General features: G+C 38.6%; 1 protein-coding gene across 2 annotated transcripts in view; it reads right to left on the bottom strand.

Annotated features, from left to right (window-relative positions):
• Positions 1-16,638, bottom strand: part of RABGEF1 (RAB guanine nucleotide exchange factor 1) — a 39,085-nt gene that overhangs the window by 16,407 nt on the left and 6,040 nt on the right. The window contains exons 2-4 of one of the 2 annotated variants that reach the window (XM_034420959.2): positions 14,187-14,375; positions 11,423-11,589; positions 307-473 (exon numbers count right to left, since the gene is read on the bottom strand). In XM_034420959.2, coding sequence (XP_034276850.1) covers positions 307-473; positions 11,423-11,589; positions 14,187-14,365 — 513 coding nt within the window. In that variant the 5' untranslated portion in view covers positions 14,366-14,375. Of the gene's footprint in view, positions 1-306; positions 474-3,217; positions 3,236-11,422; positions 11,590-14,186; positions 14,376-16,638 lie in introns of those variants that run through there. The other variant, XM_034420960.3, reaches the window with a different exon arrangement.

Here is a 16,638-nt window from a genome sequence, read left to right as displayed (position 1 = left end):
ACTTTAAACAGTTGCTAAGCAACTAATCATTAATCAAGGACTATCTACATTTGGGCAAAAACCTCCCCGTAATCTCCTTTCACATAAAAGCAATACACTTTTCTCCTTTAAATATCATGTTTATGGCTTGCTTTCCAACAAGCAGGTCATACCTGAAGATCATTCGATCCCTTCTAATGTTTTTTGCTACCTTCACCATGAAGGGTGCTTGATCCTCTACTTGTATTCCACTTCCAGAATTTCAGAGAAAACCCCAAACGGGTCACTGAGGCCAGCAAACCCCCTCACTCTGCAAGAATGGCTCACCCGTTTGCGATGCATCGTGTCCAGAAACAGTTTGCACTGCTTGTAGATCTCCTGGCCAGCCTTATTGTAGGTCTTAAGAAATTCAATGAAGTCCTTGGACACTCTATCGGTTTCGATGCTGACCTGCCTACTGATAGAAGGACTAGGCGCTTTGGCTTCTGGAACTTCTACAAAAAAGAGGGAATAGAACACTGTTACAAATAAAAATTACTCAACTTTCTTGGTCAGAGACGTATTATGAGCGACAGAGGAAAAGAAGAAGCTATTCATTGTTGGGGGGGGGGAAACACTCCACACACAAAACCTTGAAGGTTTATTTTCTACTACTTGTAAGCTAAACTAGAATTGCAGCCAATAAGCGTTTCTCAGATGGAAATTACAACCTCAGATGTCTGCTGCATGACAGACACAATTTATCAAGAGTCAATTTTCCCTAGCTATCAAATGTTTAATCAGACCTTGTGCCTGTGTCCTACTTTTTAGAAAAGTGGCTGGTTAAAGCAATTAACTAACACATACTACTTATCAAACCCTTTCTAAGAGGCAATATATGTAAGCTGCAGTCTTCACATGGATCACTGTGACAAATCTTGTAAAGTGTTTACAGAAATAAGGTAAGGGAGTCCATTAATCTACTATCACTTGTAGCATTTTCTGGAAACACTGCTTCTTATCTTTGCTCAAGCTGCCATAACTTTAAAAGCTACAGCTATAGGATGTGTTTTAGCACTCTAGCTTCTCCTTCAAATATTTTTCACCTTGGAGTTAATTGCAGCAAGGAAAATATAATTACATATGTAGATATGGTTAACTCAGATTCTATGAATAAACTAAAAACACAGCAAGTACTACTTAGCAAAAACTGGAATCTACAATTGTTGATGTATTTACAAATAGTCAGGTGATACAATTAGATCTCAAGAAGGAAGGAGGGGCATTAAGAAAGAAATGTTTCTTAAATGAAACATTGAAATGTTAATACAAACCCAACGCCACCTATGAGGGCATTTTATATTATGTAAACTCTACTGAAATATGATACTGAGACATAACAAGCAAAAAATGGATGCAAATCTTTAAAGGAATAGCAACAAATAAATAGCATAACAAACAAAAACATGGATGCAAAATTTTAAAGAAATAATTAGAGCACAACAATGGGAAGAATCATGGACCTTATCTATAAAACCCATACCAAATTATAACCCAAAGGAAGATTGGTATATAATTATTTTACAAGTGGTATACAACTCCATCAGTAATATCTAAGATAGACAGATCATCCTGTAATAAATGTTGGAAACGTCATGAAACAGAAGGATTGTTTCAGTGATGTTGGAGTGCCTTAATTCTAGTAATTTTAAAAAATTTATTTTGCTTTCTATAATACTCTGTGACATTGTTCACCATAAATTTAAAGTATATTTCTTTTATCCTTTACCGCAATATTTCATTAATATACAAATAACATTTCTGTTTAAACTTTTTCATTGCCTATTTCTGTCGAGCTGGAATCAATTATATTTTTCACCACAAAAATAGCATTTCAGATAGTACAAATTCACATGATACGATTATTTCCTGTGATTCATTAATGGCACTAATAGAGTACTGTAGTGCAAAATAGCAGGTGTATAAAAAGGAAGAAGTCAGAAACCTAATAGGTTTTTAAAAATTATTTTCTGTTTTGTCTTTTTCTACTTTTTGCTATTTTAATTCTCCCTATTTAATTCGTCCTAAATTTGCTCTGTACATCTATTTTCATTAACATGACACACACACATTAAATAACAATACAATGGAGATTTTAATATTAAATAATCAGCTTAAGACAAAAACCTTTATAACAAATCCTTTCATGCACATCACAGCTTTTTTCAATGTTATACTCAACTTTGAACGAAAAAGCAAATAATTGAACAATAGTTAAATCCAACAATTTCATCATTAGCTGCTCCCTTAAAAGCTCTTTATAAGGGAGATAATTACAGTAAGAAAAGTGTAATTACATACGCAGTCAGAGTCCACCCAGATTTTATTTATTTGGACTTGCAGGATCCAATCTAAGTGGGTCACCGGGACGAGAGGTTTAATCTTCCGAGCTTTCGGACTCCAGCTAAAGCCCATCTTCAGAGAACTTCTATCTACATTCCAGCAGAGAGAAGTTCCCTGAGGATGGGCTCCAGCACGAGTCTGAAAGCTCGGAAGGCTAAACCTCTGGTCCCAGTGACCAATCCAGATTGGATCCTGAAACATTATCCTGGGACATGTATATGTGGATTTTTTTATCCCACCTTTATTATTTATTATACTCAAGGTGGTGAATTTACTCCTTCCTCCTCCCATTTTCCTCATAACAACAATCCTGTCAGAGGGATTGTGGTGGTCCAAAGAAACCCAGCCAGCATTCATACTGAAGATCACAAGAATATAGTAGATTAAAGACCCAGGAAGAATTACCTGGTGAAGGACAGAACATAGCATTTAACTTTTTAAAATTAATTTAAAATAAGAATAAACTCAGTGGCACAAGCAAGCCTGAAAGGAGGTATTAAACTGGCACCATATTGCCCATTCCCCAGTTTAGTATATGCCAAGGGAGTATCATGAGACAAGCAGCAAATGAGTCTATATTAGCCAAACTATTATTCAGTGAATGATGCATCCATGGAAATACTAAATATGAGTTTTTGACATGACAGGCAATAAAAGGGGCAGTGAAATGCAAGAATATAAATTTGGTTGACTATAAAATGCAAGTTCTATGGACCTAATTCATATTCAGTACACTGATATATTTGAATACATCTCTCTCCTAGGTTAAAATTCATAGTATTTCGAGCCCATCCAAAAAGAAACAAAATGCGAGACTAAAAAGGTTGTTCTGTCTAAACAGCATCAATTCACCCACCTTTCAGTTTGCTAACCAGCGCTATTCAGAATGAAGCACAGAAGATGCAAATGTAGCAGGATGAAGGGAGAGGAGCAGGAGACAAAGAAATAAAACACAAAGAATTTTAATCAGCACCTCACAAATGCAAGCCAAACACTAATGCATCTAACACAGAGAATCAATGATTAATGTGAGGACAACAAGGAATGAAGAACGATGAAGGCATTTGTTATGAAAACATGGCAGCTTACTTCACATTTTTTAGCAGGTGGGAATTTATAGGTCTGCTGACAAGTGTCGGAAGGCAGAGAAGTCTGATACTGTTGTAAGCTGCCGGTGATTCAGCAGCATACAAACTGAAGAAACAAAGAATATTTGGTTTTCACGATCCACGTGTTTACAAATGACTTGTTATATGCCTATGCAAATGTTTAAATTCTTTTTAAAGTTTCAAGAAATAAATGCAATCATTCACATGGTCATAAGGAAGGCAGGTTATTACTATACTCTTGGGTTGACCCTATGTGTTAGTCAGTGGTGGGATTCAAATAATTTAACAACCAGTTCTCTGCCCTAATGACCGGCTGGGTGGGCATGGCCATGATGGGCTTGGCCAGGGGGTGTGATAGGCAGCACTCGGCCTCCTGAAGCCCTCTGGGAGCAAAAACGGGCTACGGGGGGGGGGGACACACACTGCCCCCCCGCACCCGATTTTGGGCCTAGTAGGCCTCCCTGCAGCCTCCTGGGAGCGAAAACAGGCCACAGGAGGGCTGCGCTGCACACCCCGGTGCCCCGTTTTGGGCCTAGGAGGCCTCCCTGCAGCTTCCTGGGAGCGAACAGGCCATGGGAGGGGCGCACCGCACCCCCCTGCACCCCATTTTGGGCCTAGGAGGCCTCCCTGCACTTACCTGGGAGCCAAAATGGGGCGCATGGGGACTCCTGGAAGGGGCAGGGCATGGCCAGCGAGCAATTTAACTACCAGTTCGCCTGAACCAGCCCGAACCGGCTGAATCCAACCACTGTTGCTAGTGCAAAAGATCAAAACTGTAACTGAGGCTTATGTAGTATTTCAATCATACTTTTACTTTATTTTCCTTTCCCTGCTTCATTTGAGTCAGCTATAACACGAGGTACTTTCTATTGGGATGATACCATACACATCTTCTATAGAAGATTTGGAACAGTCCAATTGGCTTGCTTCCAACTCCTCAAGGAACCCCAAAGACTATAACTCCCAGCCAGTATGAAGTAATGCCTCAGACATGCTCATCAAGATTGGGTCCAAAGATCCCAGTTCTTCCTGCAAACGTCCTTGGGCTACATGCGGAGTTCTTGCCAATACTAGAGCATCATAGGCTACTGACCTCACATACGGGGAGAGGAAGTTTTTAACCCAGTTGCATATTTTAAAAATTACAAACGAAACCCCAAACATGTAAAGCTATAATGATCTTTATTGGCCATTTAAAAAAGATCTGGTTAAGCAACTGCAAGAGTTAGGTGGCTTTTAGCTAAGCTGCATATTTTATGCAAGGGATGGCAGCCTTGTACCCAATTTCTATCTCCGATCTACAGTATTTGGCAGAGTACATGTCCCCAATCTTAGGCTTATATAATTCTTTTTTATATTTCCATTTCAAAAGAAGAAACAAGTTCCAAAACATAGCTTGCGTTGCTAAACAGAAAAAAGGAAAAACAATGCCGTTTTCCAGTATTTCCTAGAACAATTATTAATTCCACATGCCTAAAATTATTCTGGAACAGCAAAAAAACCCAAACATACAAAAACAAAAAGGCCACAGTCAGGAAAGTGTCCAGCAGAGCCTCTACAAATGGCTTTTTAAATACCACTGCTTTTAAATTCCTGCCAGGAAAAACTAATCACAACATTTGCAGGGTACATGATCCAGTTCTGCAACTATGACCACTGCAAGCTATGGTCAAAGTGTGTTAACCGCAGAACACAGTGCAATAAAATAAGAGAATGACTTGAAAATATGCACAGAGGAGATCAGCAACAGCTATTACACTTGATACCTAATTGAAGCCTGTGGACACACAGGTAGGATGTCTTTAAATGCCAGACAGCGAGATGATTGTCTTTTTATAAGCATGGTTGAAAGCTAGACCTCCGTTCTGATGAATAAGGAAAGCGACAAATCCAGCAACAAAAATGTTATAGTTATATTAATGACACACATCAACTATTTTCCAACAAGGAAAATATTATAAAAGGCGGATAATGAACTAATGGTACACATTAATAATCCATTGCATTTCTTGGAATGGCAAGTCCTTACTCAAGGGGCTACATATTGCTCATTAGAAGATTCTGAGGACACACAAGGGAGATATATGGCTTTCATGACCCATTGATTCTATTCCCCATTGCAATATAGCTGGCAGTTTTGGGCATTACATGAGATACAGCTTGACCTGTGCTATGCAGGGTGGATAAAAATGGATGATTTTTTTAAAAAAAAAATAATATAATCCAATTTTTTAAATTTAAATCAGATTTTTTTGATTTTTATCAAATTTATTTTAATAAAATGCTTTTGGAGCAAAAATCTAACTAAAGATAGTTTTCTATTTAAGATACCTTACTAATTTAGTTTATTCAGCATAAAATGAAGTTTAGTTATGTAGCATGTGACTGTATATTCTGCAATATTGGGACTGTTGGTGAGTCAACAGCGGGTCAGAAGAGCTGCTGCTATGGGACAGAGATGACAGTTGCTCTTTAAAAATTACGATTTAAATCGAGTTGTTTTAAATCAAGCCTTTTTATTAGTGATTTAAATCATGTTTTAAATCGTGATTTAAATCAACTCGATTTAAATCAAATCTACCTTTGTGCAATCCAAATCCAGCTAAATGTAATGTATACATAATACATGTTTAAATATTAATGATTTAGCCTGATCCATCAGCTGTTTTGGTTGTTTTCTAAACCTAATTCAAGATGCTTATAAAACCTAATACATTACTTATATATAGTCTGCCCTCTGCTCTTTTATCTTCAATGGTTAACAAAATATGTGTCATCCTTTTAAGTGACTTGCTCCACTGCAACATGACAACAATAGGGTCTAAGATAGCAAATATGTTTGATGAAGTTATTGGCTACCACTTATCTGTTTTTATTAGATTTAGATTTTATATAATTATTAGATTCTTATATATGTCAAATATATAGAGGACTCCCTCCCACAAGTTCTCCCTGCTCCAACAATTCCTGTGAGATACTTCACTTAGGAGGAGCAATGAGCTTCTATGGATCTCCCAGGTCCTATCCTAACATTTTAAGCATTACATCTGCTAACTGAAGCTTTCTCACCCCTAGAAACTGAACATGAATACTGACAAAATGAATTGCCTTTGCAAGGCAAATATAGGCTAAAAAAGTATTCATATCTTTCATGTCAGTTTCTGTACCAAACAAATTTCTGCATTATAGCAATAGCACGTAGACGTATATACCACTTCATAGTGCTTTTACAGCAGCTCTCTAAGTGGTTTACAGAATCAGCATATTGCCCCCAACAATCTGGGTCCTCATTTTACCCACCTCAGAAGGATGGAAGGCTGACTCAACCTTGAGTCTGGTGAGATTTGAACTGCTGAACTGCAGCTAGCAGTCAGCTGAATACCAGGATGTTCCAGAAAAAGTCAGTTTTTCCAGTACTATCAAATATTCAAGTATTCTTCTTCAGTACTATTTTCTCAAAATTCTTGGGCATTTTTGCTTAATTCATTCATTTCTAATAATGCTAGAATATATTTCCTCTTCACAATCGCCTCCATTTAATATATCCTGGCTATTGGAGATACAGGTTGGGGAAGGCTGCGCTTAGTGTGTGAGGGGGCAACCAAGCCTTTGAAAAAATCAACTCTCCTGTGAGTTGAGCTCTACTTCTCGTGAATCCATGGACACACCCAAACAGTTCTTTCAGCAGCATTATGGAAGTGGGTTGCAAGTGTTTTCTTCAAGGCCACCTTTTGACTTCCCATAGTTCTGGTATTTCCCAATGGTCAATATTTGGCTAAGAGATTAAGATGGCCTTCAGTAGCCTCTGAGCCTAGACAAGATCAGCCAAATGCTCCTAACTGACTACTGCACTTCAGAGTAGTCAATATTTTTTTTTTAGATGCAAAACACTCTTTGCAGCCTTCACTGTCTTTTCTAACTTAATTTTAAAAAGGATGTGACAAATCAGCTACGCGGCACATTTAAATGTTATTACCTATTTGGCGTTTAACATTCACACTGTTTGAGAAAATGAACTTCCATATTATGCTGTGCTCCTGATGCTAAAAGATAATTGGGCAAACTATTTGAGAACTCTGGAAGTTATGGTTGAAAAAGGCTGAGTGAAAAAGTAAACACTAAAAATATTTGGGTTTTTTTTTTTATAGTATTAGATGTGGGAGATAGAAAGATTGGTGCCTCCAGCATCTTCTGGCCGAATGATATTTAAAAAAGAAAACCTGACTACATACAGAATAAATTGTTATGATAAAATTCAGAAAACAAATCTTAATCTTTCATCAAAACTATCTTTAAAAATATACACAGTATGCCAGTCTGAACAGTCTTTAAAACACTTGGCAGAGAGCTGAAGGAAGCCATAAATAATCAGCCCAAATGAATAAAAATAAGGAAAAGCACCATGGCATGCATCTGAAATCTCTTAGAAAACTATTTCTGTTAAAACTGGTTCTCATCTTTGAAAGTCAGTACAGTAATAAGAATTCCAACAGGAGCGTTTTTTTTTAAAGCATAAGATTTTTATAATATACATACAGCCTCTTTTTTTTAAGAGTACACATCTAGTTTTGGATGGAATTGTGTGCATAATCTCTACTGAAATCTTAGAAGCAACAGGAGCAATCAGCTAAATTTCTTGTAACCAGAGAAGGAAGAATCTTCCAAAAGCTAACAAAAATACATTTGTTTCTATGTGATCTCTTAGGCATTTATTTGATGTCATTTAAATGATCGATCAAAACAAAAAATAGAGCACTTATGAGCTACCTGGCAATATAAGGAAACACTCAGCCTTATTCAAGTCTTCGCCAAGATTCTCTTTCATTGAATCAAAGAAAACAACCCCACTCCCACCAGCAGTTAAACTCATTTATTTCTCAAAATACATGAGTAATTTCTGTTTTTCCACTGTTACGGCCTGAGCAAAATTTTGATTGAATTAATCAAGAAAGTGCCTTATAATTTGCCTTTTCAAAAAATTATTAATCAAATTTATATAGTCAAAATTAAAATATTTAGATTCAAAATTATCAAGACTTCATCAATTTTTAGCTTTGCTTGAAGATTAACTTTATAACTTAACCAAGCAAATATTTAACAGACTTTACCGTATTTTCTGTTGAAGGGAGAAAAAAACTAGGTTTAGGCTCCATAATTTTTTTTTAAACCCTTCTATTGTCTGTACTTCTCTCTAGCATAACTGTTTAGGTTTAGAAGGTACAGTAAGTTACTCCTGGCATAATTCTAGCTTGGATTCTGCAAAGCCACTAAAACAAGCACGCGCATGGTTTGACCCTCTGTGCTGTATTACCTTCAGCAGGAGAAGCAAGCTCCCAAGACGGAGTAAACATCTCCTTCAAATGCCTTAGAAGATTATCAGCACTGACTTCTTCCTCAAGCTGTTCAGGCTTAAAACTGGATTCCTGAATGGCTAGAGCAAATGCAAAACAGCAAGCAGGGCAGCCACAGGCAATAGGGGAAATGAAGAAGGGAGGCAATGGATCTATGGTTCCTGGTCTGATCTACAGAAAGAGATGGCAGTATATAATAGCTTGGACATCTGGGGGTCAAGCACTTTCAAAGTGATGAATGAAGAAGGGAAAACGTATTTCGAAACATGCAATAAGCGCAGAATGGGTGACACGTGAAAACAAGCTGCTTTGGGGAAACATGCAACCAGCTCTAAGGTTGATTTAATATTCCAAACTGCACATGCACATAAAAGATGTTAATCAAGAGTAACACACACACAAAAAGCAGAAAGGAGGTGTTAAAGAGCTGCCAGTGGAACGACAAGATTTTAATCATGGCCATTGAGCAGATAGGCCAATAACTAAGCAAAATTTTCTATTATTCCTTGTATGCCTATCTGAACACGCCACCTTCAAAATATTTCTTTGGGCCCACTGCTGTTGTTGGATTTATAGTAAGCTGACACTTTAGTCTTTCCAGTTGTAGCCCCAAAGGTTTTTTCCCCCCCTTCCCCTCCCACCACCAAAAAAAAGCAACAGGGCTTTGTTCTTGTTTTTCTTTGAAAATGATTCATTTCTCATCCAAAAAGTTTCTTTAGTTCTTGGATAAGAAGTGAATTTAAAAAAAAAATACAAAAAAAGAAAGACCAATTGCCTTTTGGAAAAAGCACCTTTGGGACAACCATGACCTGGATGATTGAGAATCTCCATAGATATTTTTCAGTTGTAGTAGACAGAATTTGAAATAGTTTTCCAAAATGCATATTTAAGTCCACCACTGCTAATTTCAATCAGCAGCAGTTTTATTCCAGCAGGTGTTGTCTGGATGTTGTTGTAAAATTAAATTTTAACTGCTCCTGAATTTAATTGATAGTTGTATTTTACCACTTTATTGTTCCTTAAATTGTTGATTTTTGTAAAAAAAAATATATGACAAGAGGGTTATAAAATTAAGTAAAAAGTACTTAAACACAAATCAAATTTGACAACTATTTATGCAGTCTTATAAAATACAACTTTCATATGCTACTCATTTGTGCTGATTTTAGTAAGAAAAGGGATACAATTACCTGCTTTCATCAGATCGCAAGAAACTTTCATTCACACAGGTCCTTTAAAATTGCTGCACAGCTGTTGTTTTTCTGTGTTTCAGAACTACCTTAATATTTGTGCCTGCTAATGTTTGCTTTGTTTAAACCTTTGAGTTCCTTCATATCAGCCCATACTCAAGCAGTTTTGTAAGGATAACAAACAAATGTAATAAAATCAGTCTCTTAAATCTTCCTTTTTCCCTTAACTTTTTCCCTTCTTGGACTGACATCGAGTATCTACTGAAAGATTTGATAAGAACCCTTTCTTACTTAATCTAGAGTCCTGAACTTTTAAGCATTCATTTTTGTTCATTATTCAGAAGACAAAACATGACACTGACTTATGGCTTAAGATCTGAGTCCAGAGTCTCGCTTGCTTCCAACAACTTATTGTTCAATATGTTTATCAGTGATTCATCACTTTGAAGGTAGCTCTCTATCTGAAAGTCTCAGAACTGTGACTGGTTATCCTAATGACCCTTCGAATGAAAAATCCCTCAGAATTTCAAAGTTACTGTTAAAAATGTTTATCCAAATGCAGGACATGAGTTTATGAGAATTTCAAAGCATCTAAACCAGCCAGCTGTTTAACAATCAAATAACTATAAGGGACACCTTTAACCACAGTATTGACTTCTGATATTCATCAATATTACCAAAACTAAGAGATTGGAGTTCATTCATACCATCCTCCAATGTACAGGTAGTCCTCGACTTACAACCATTTGTTTAACAACTCTTTAAAGTTATGACAGCACTGACTTATGACCGGTCCTCACATTTATGAGTGTTGTAGTGTCACGGGGTCACCATTTACAAACTTTCAAAGAGGTTTCGGACAAACAAAGTCAATGGGGGGAAGTCAGATTCTTAACAACTACAATAAAGAAGTTCACAAAACCAGGCACAACTCATTTAGCAACTGCATCCCTTATCAACAGAAGTTCCAGCCCCAATTGTGGTTGTAAGTCAAGAACTGCCTGTAAGCCTCTCCAGAAGCCTTTCAGGTTCAGCAGTGGTGTATTTTCAGGAGATCCACTATTGCTGAACCTGAGAGTTTATGGCTTTCTAGAGTTTAGAATGTAGTTTTCTCCATACTATGTTTTAACCACAGTCTACAACTGTTTTAACAATCAAGGCAGTGTATGTGAAAGGCTTTCAATGCTGAAGTAAGACACTCTAGAACCTTCTATTACTATGAAACTTCTACTTTCCAGATAATAGTAGAAGATTCCAAAGGAAATGACTTAGATGGCAGAATGCCCAATGCACATGCTCACAAGAAATGGAGAAGATCAATGAATCAGATCAGTACCTTCCCAGCAACCTCTTCCATAATAATGTCTTTAAGAAGCAAACATTTCTCTTTCGTTTCTTCTGTCCACCTTACCCTTCTTAGTTCCAGGACGCGAAGATGCTCCGAAGAATTTCTTCACTGTTGCCACTTTCCGCAGCTTCTCGCTTGTTTTTTTTTCCTCAAATTTTGTGAAAGTAAGTGACTGAGCCCCATGAGTGTGCTGAGTATTAGCATAGGCCTCTTCTTCCTCACGCTGTAGTCTACATTGGGAAGAATAATAAACAGTCTCAATTCCCTTAAAAAGTATTGCCAAACGACTAGCAAGTTTCATATATTATGTTGCTAGACCCAGGCTTCTTAGGGATATTCAAACTATTTCAACTTCAAAATGTCCCATTTCATGTTCAAGGCAATTATTTCATATTTTTGAAACAAGCTATTTCAACAATTCTGAAAGTGATTACAGTCTGAAACAGTGTATTATAGCCTCAAAATAATTGGTCCAAGCTTGATACATTTCCAGAATCACTGAATTAGTTCAGATTACACAAAGCCACCGGCGGTTGTGGTTCATATGAAAAATAGCCACAAGTAAGACAGACTCCAGAGCTTTGTCTACATTGTGCAGACCAAATGTAGTGCCAGAATAGAAACTACTGAACCATGATGGTTTTATGTGTCGGTATTCTTTTCCTGATGCTTTTCAGGAAAGTGATGAGTGCTACATCAATGAGAAATATCATCACAGTCCACTTGGTAGGTTAACATTCTTGTTTGCACTATTATTTACCAATATACCTATTTACTGGTCTATGCTGCTAAATTTATACTAAGTGACTTATGGAAGACAAAAAACAGGTTTAAAAAGACTGGAAACACAAAGCACCAACCAATATACCAGTGATGGCTAACCTTTTTGCCATCAGGTGCCAAAAGCAGGGGGAGCATGAGGGGTCACATGCACGCGTGCCCACATCCATAATTCTATGCACCCTGCCCCCCCTGTGCCCCCCCCGCTTTTGGCACGCGATGGCATGGTGGGTCCAGTAGGCCCGTTTTTCACTCTCCCCAGGCTCCAGAGCCTTTCTAGAGCCTGGGGAGGGCGAAAATGGCCTTCCCCACCCCCCCAGAGGCCCTCCGGAGGCCAGAAACAGCATGTTTCCTGACTTCTGGTGGGCCCAGAAGGCCCAAAAATCAGCTGGCTGGTGCACGTATGCGTGCTGGAGCTGAGCTTGCATGCCCACTGATATGCCACCAGTGGCACCCGTGCCATAGGTTCGCCATCACGGCAATATACTATGTTAGTACTACCTATAAGCGTAGGCCAAACATCTCCATATCCAAATGCATTCCTAAAGAGCAGAATGTTTATAACCCTTCATAAGGTAGAGGAGGACCAAATGTCCAAGAAAAGGTTCTATAAAAAGAGGCCATCACTGGCAAGACTTGCCCCCAAGTCCCTTTATGTGGCATTCCCTCAAACAAGGGACCTTCAGCAAGTTCTTTCTTTCTGATTTCACTGGGTAAACAGATTCAATCCAGAGAAAGTAGTCTAATTGGTATCTGGTCCCTGAATCATGAATAAAGCAGCTTTAAAGGTGACAATCAGCATACTGAATTGCAACCAAAAGCTAACTGGCAACCAATGCAGTTCCCCAAAATAACAGTATTTCAAGGGCAAAATTCAATGTGCCCCTAACCCAAAACTATAAAGGCAGTTTCACTCTACACCAGTATTAGATAGGGAGAAAGCCCGTTCTTATAATACCTAGAGAAAACAATTTCAGTATCGTAGCACTCTCCTCTGGTAAATATAAGGTATTTTTCCTTTTGGTAGAAAAGTATGTTTTATCAACCTTCCCCTAAGAAAAATGATAATTGTACAAAACTTAAATATAGCCCACCCAACTGCAACATGGCCCATAGTACATCATTCAGTACTATGAGTGGCTCACTGGGCCACTCAAGTCCCCCCCACCCCCCCAAGAAGATGCACTCTTGTGACCTAGAGCAGGCCTGCTACACAACTGAGAGGGGAAAGGCCCACATTGACACAAGCTTCAGAGGACTACTTGTCACACCAATCAACTGTTTGACAGGAAGTGGAATGGTGGTAATACTGGAGCTAGTGGTGGCACGGAGGCTTGGAGGTGCTTGGCAGTACATTTTTCAGGCAATGAAGAATTTATTCTATTTTTATAATACTGGCAGGCGACTCAAGCTGCTTGTTGTGCAGGCCTGATCTAGAGCCTTCCTGTCTGCTATGTCATCTAAAGCAGAGTTCCCCAACCTTTCTGGGTTGGCAGCTCGTAGGGAAGGGGCAGGCGCCTTTACATGCACATGTGTGAACAGGGCCGTAAGCGTGTACACGCCAGAAATGGGGCTGTGAACATGTGCACGGTGCTAGTACCCGTGCAATGCCCAAGGCGATGCTAGCATGAATGGGGGGCTGTGCGCGCACACACATGCCCGCGCACTGGCCAGCCACTCATGCGGCCCAGTGGACAACAGGCCACAGCCTGGTAGTGGGCTGCAGCCCACAGGTTGGAGACCCCTGATCTAAAGTAGGATATATATGAAATGTACCTGAAATTTAATTTTAATTTAAAAGTATCTGTTTCAAAGATGAACGCTATTGTCAGTATCTAGCTAAACATGTTTCATACTGCAGCTTCATGAAAGCAATCTGAAGCTTTAGTCACCTGATACAGCCAGTGAACATGCACTCTGCCGAGACTAAAAGTTGCGTCTTAAAACCCAAACAATATTTCATGTAGTTTAGTTGATGAGGGAGCGTATCATTGTTGTTCACAGAAAAAACAACCTGGACCTCATCACTTCCTCGGCATAATCTTACCTCTCAGCAAGCTCCCAATCTTCCTGGATTTGCTTCTGCCTGGCTTTTTGGTACTCTTCTCTCCAGCATTTGGAGCAGTAGCCCTGCCAAGCTACGTTACCATAGTAACCACATCCTTTCTTGCAAAGCAGTTCTGACTGATCAACATGGATCCCTCGGCGTTCTGACTTCACACTCATTTTGCTCCTGCTACAAAGAGGAAAGAGAGAGCAATTTAGGCATTCTTGCACAACTCACAGAAAAAGCAGGCTATTTTGTTTTACAGGTAATCTTCGACTTACAAGAGTTCATTTAGTGATTGTTTAAAATTACAACAGCACTGAAAAAAAGTGACTTATGACCGTTTATCACACTTACAATCACTGCAGCATCCCCATGGTAACAAAAAAATTATAACTCCCCGGCCTCATGCTAACCAGAAGTACAATGATAACTGCTAAAAAACAAATATGTGTAACTTATTTCAACGTAGAAAATAGGAAGTGTTCTGGATGTTTTCCTCTATCAAATAGGATAATTTGCATAGCAAATTACGTACATTACATAGCAAATGTTTTGAAACTTAAAGAATTAATATAATATAGAATCATTGCTGATTAACTATTACAAAGGTTTTTGCCATTTTATTTCAACTTACAAGACATTCCCATATACATATACACCAAACACATAAATATGCACACATATGAACTCAAAAACAAGATTGCCTACTCTTTGGCTTCAACTGGCATATTTTCATTATTACTGATTAATTCATGAAATAGATCTCACCATTAACATACAGTTTTGCCTTCATTAATAGTTATATTTTTCCTATTGGGCAAATTCTTTTCCATCACCATATATCTCTCTCTCTCGCCCATCATTTGCTAATCAATTAAAGAAAGCTCTCAGTTCTGTGACACATAGGAAAGTGTCCTTAGGCATTCCCCATTATTGCCATGAGACAATCCAGAAACTAAAACTGAGAAACATTTAGGTCATGCTGCCAGTTCTTTGCCACAGGATAAGTCTCCTCTGGTATTTCCAACATGTCTTTCATTATTGATAGTATCAAGGGCAATGTTAAGGAATCCAAATGGCACTTCCCCTGAAAAACTAAAGAAAGCAACCATGCAGCACTGTTAGTGGTAGTCAAACTTTTGCCATAGTAGAGGTGCAACTATAGAATATCAGAGCTATCAGTGTCCACAGAGTGTCATAAACTGTCAAATTTGCCAATTCAGCAGTAGACACTCAAAACCCTACGATGCTATAGCCCAGTGTTTCTCAACCTTAACAACTTCTAATGTTTATGGACTTCAACTCCCAACATTCCACAACTATGGTATCATTATCACATAGGACAAAGTGACTTCACACCAATTCAACTTCCAAATAATCAGACTCTTAGGCTGACTAGTATACAGTTGCAAGAAAAAGTATGTGAACCCCTTGGGATTACGTGGAGTTTTGCATGAATTGGTCATAAAATGTGCTCTGAACTTCATCTAAGTCACAACAATAGAAAAACACAGTCTGCTTAAAATAATACTACACAAACATTAGATGTTGCCATGGTTTAATTGAACATAACATGTAAACATTCACAGTGCAGGGAGGAAAAAGTATGTGAACCTTTGGACTTAATAACTGGTTGACCCTCCTTTGGCAGCAATAACCTCAACCAAACGTTTCCTGTAGTTGCAGATCAGACCTGCACAACGATCTGGAGTAATTTTGGACCACTCCTCTTCACAAAACTGTTTCAGTGTAGCAATATTCTTGGGATGTCTGGTGTGAATCGCTCTCTTAAGGTCATGCCACAGCATTTCAATCGGGTTGAGGTCAGGACTCTGACTGGGACACTCCAGAAGGCGTATTCTGTGCTGTTGAAGCCATTTTTTTGTTGAATTACTTGTATGCTTTGGGTCATTGTCCTGTTGCATCACCCATCCTCTGCGGAGCTTCAGTTGGGGGACAGATGGCCGTACGTTTTCCTGCAAAATGTCTTGATAAACTCTGGAATTCATTTTCCCATCAATGACAACAATCTGTCCAGGCCCTGAGGCAGAAAAGCAGCCCCAAACCATGATGCTCCCTCCGCTATGTTTTACAGTGGGGATGAGGTTTTGATGTTGGTGTGCTGTGCCTTTTTTTCTCCACACATAATGTTGTGTGTTCTTCCCAAACAACTCAATTTTGGTTTCATCTGTCCACAGTATATTTTGCCAGTAGTGCTGTGGAACATCCAGGTGCTCTTTTGCAAACTTCAAACGTACTGCAATATTTTTTTTGGACAGCAATGGCTTCCTCCATTCTTGTTTAATGTTTTCCTTATTGTAGATGTGTCAACAAAAATGTTAGCATGTGCCAGAGATTTCTGTAGGTCTTTAGCTGACACTCTAGGATTCTTCTTTACCTCATGAAGCATTCTGCGCTGTGCTCTTGCAGTCATTTTTACAGGACGACC

The sequence above is a fragment of the Pantherophis guttatus genome, chromosome 1 (assembly GCF_059756535.1).
Source record: "Pantherophis guttatus breed Tessera chromosome 1, ASM5975653v1, whole genome shotgun sequence".
NCBI classification, from domain to species: Eukaryota; Metazoa; Chordata; class Lepidosauria; order Squamata; family Colubridae; genus Pantherophis; species Pantherophis guttatus.
This window is presented reverse-complemented; position numbering and strand designations above follow the sequence as displayed.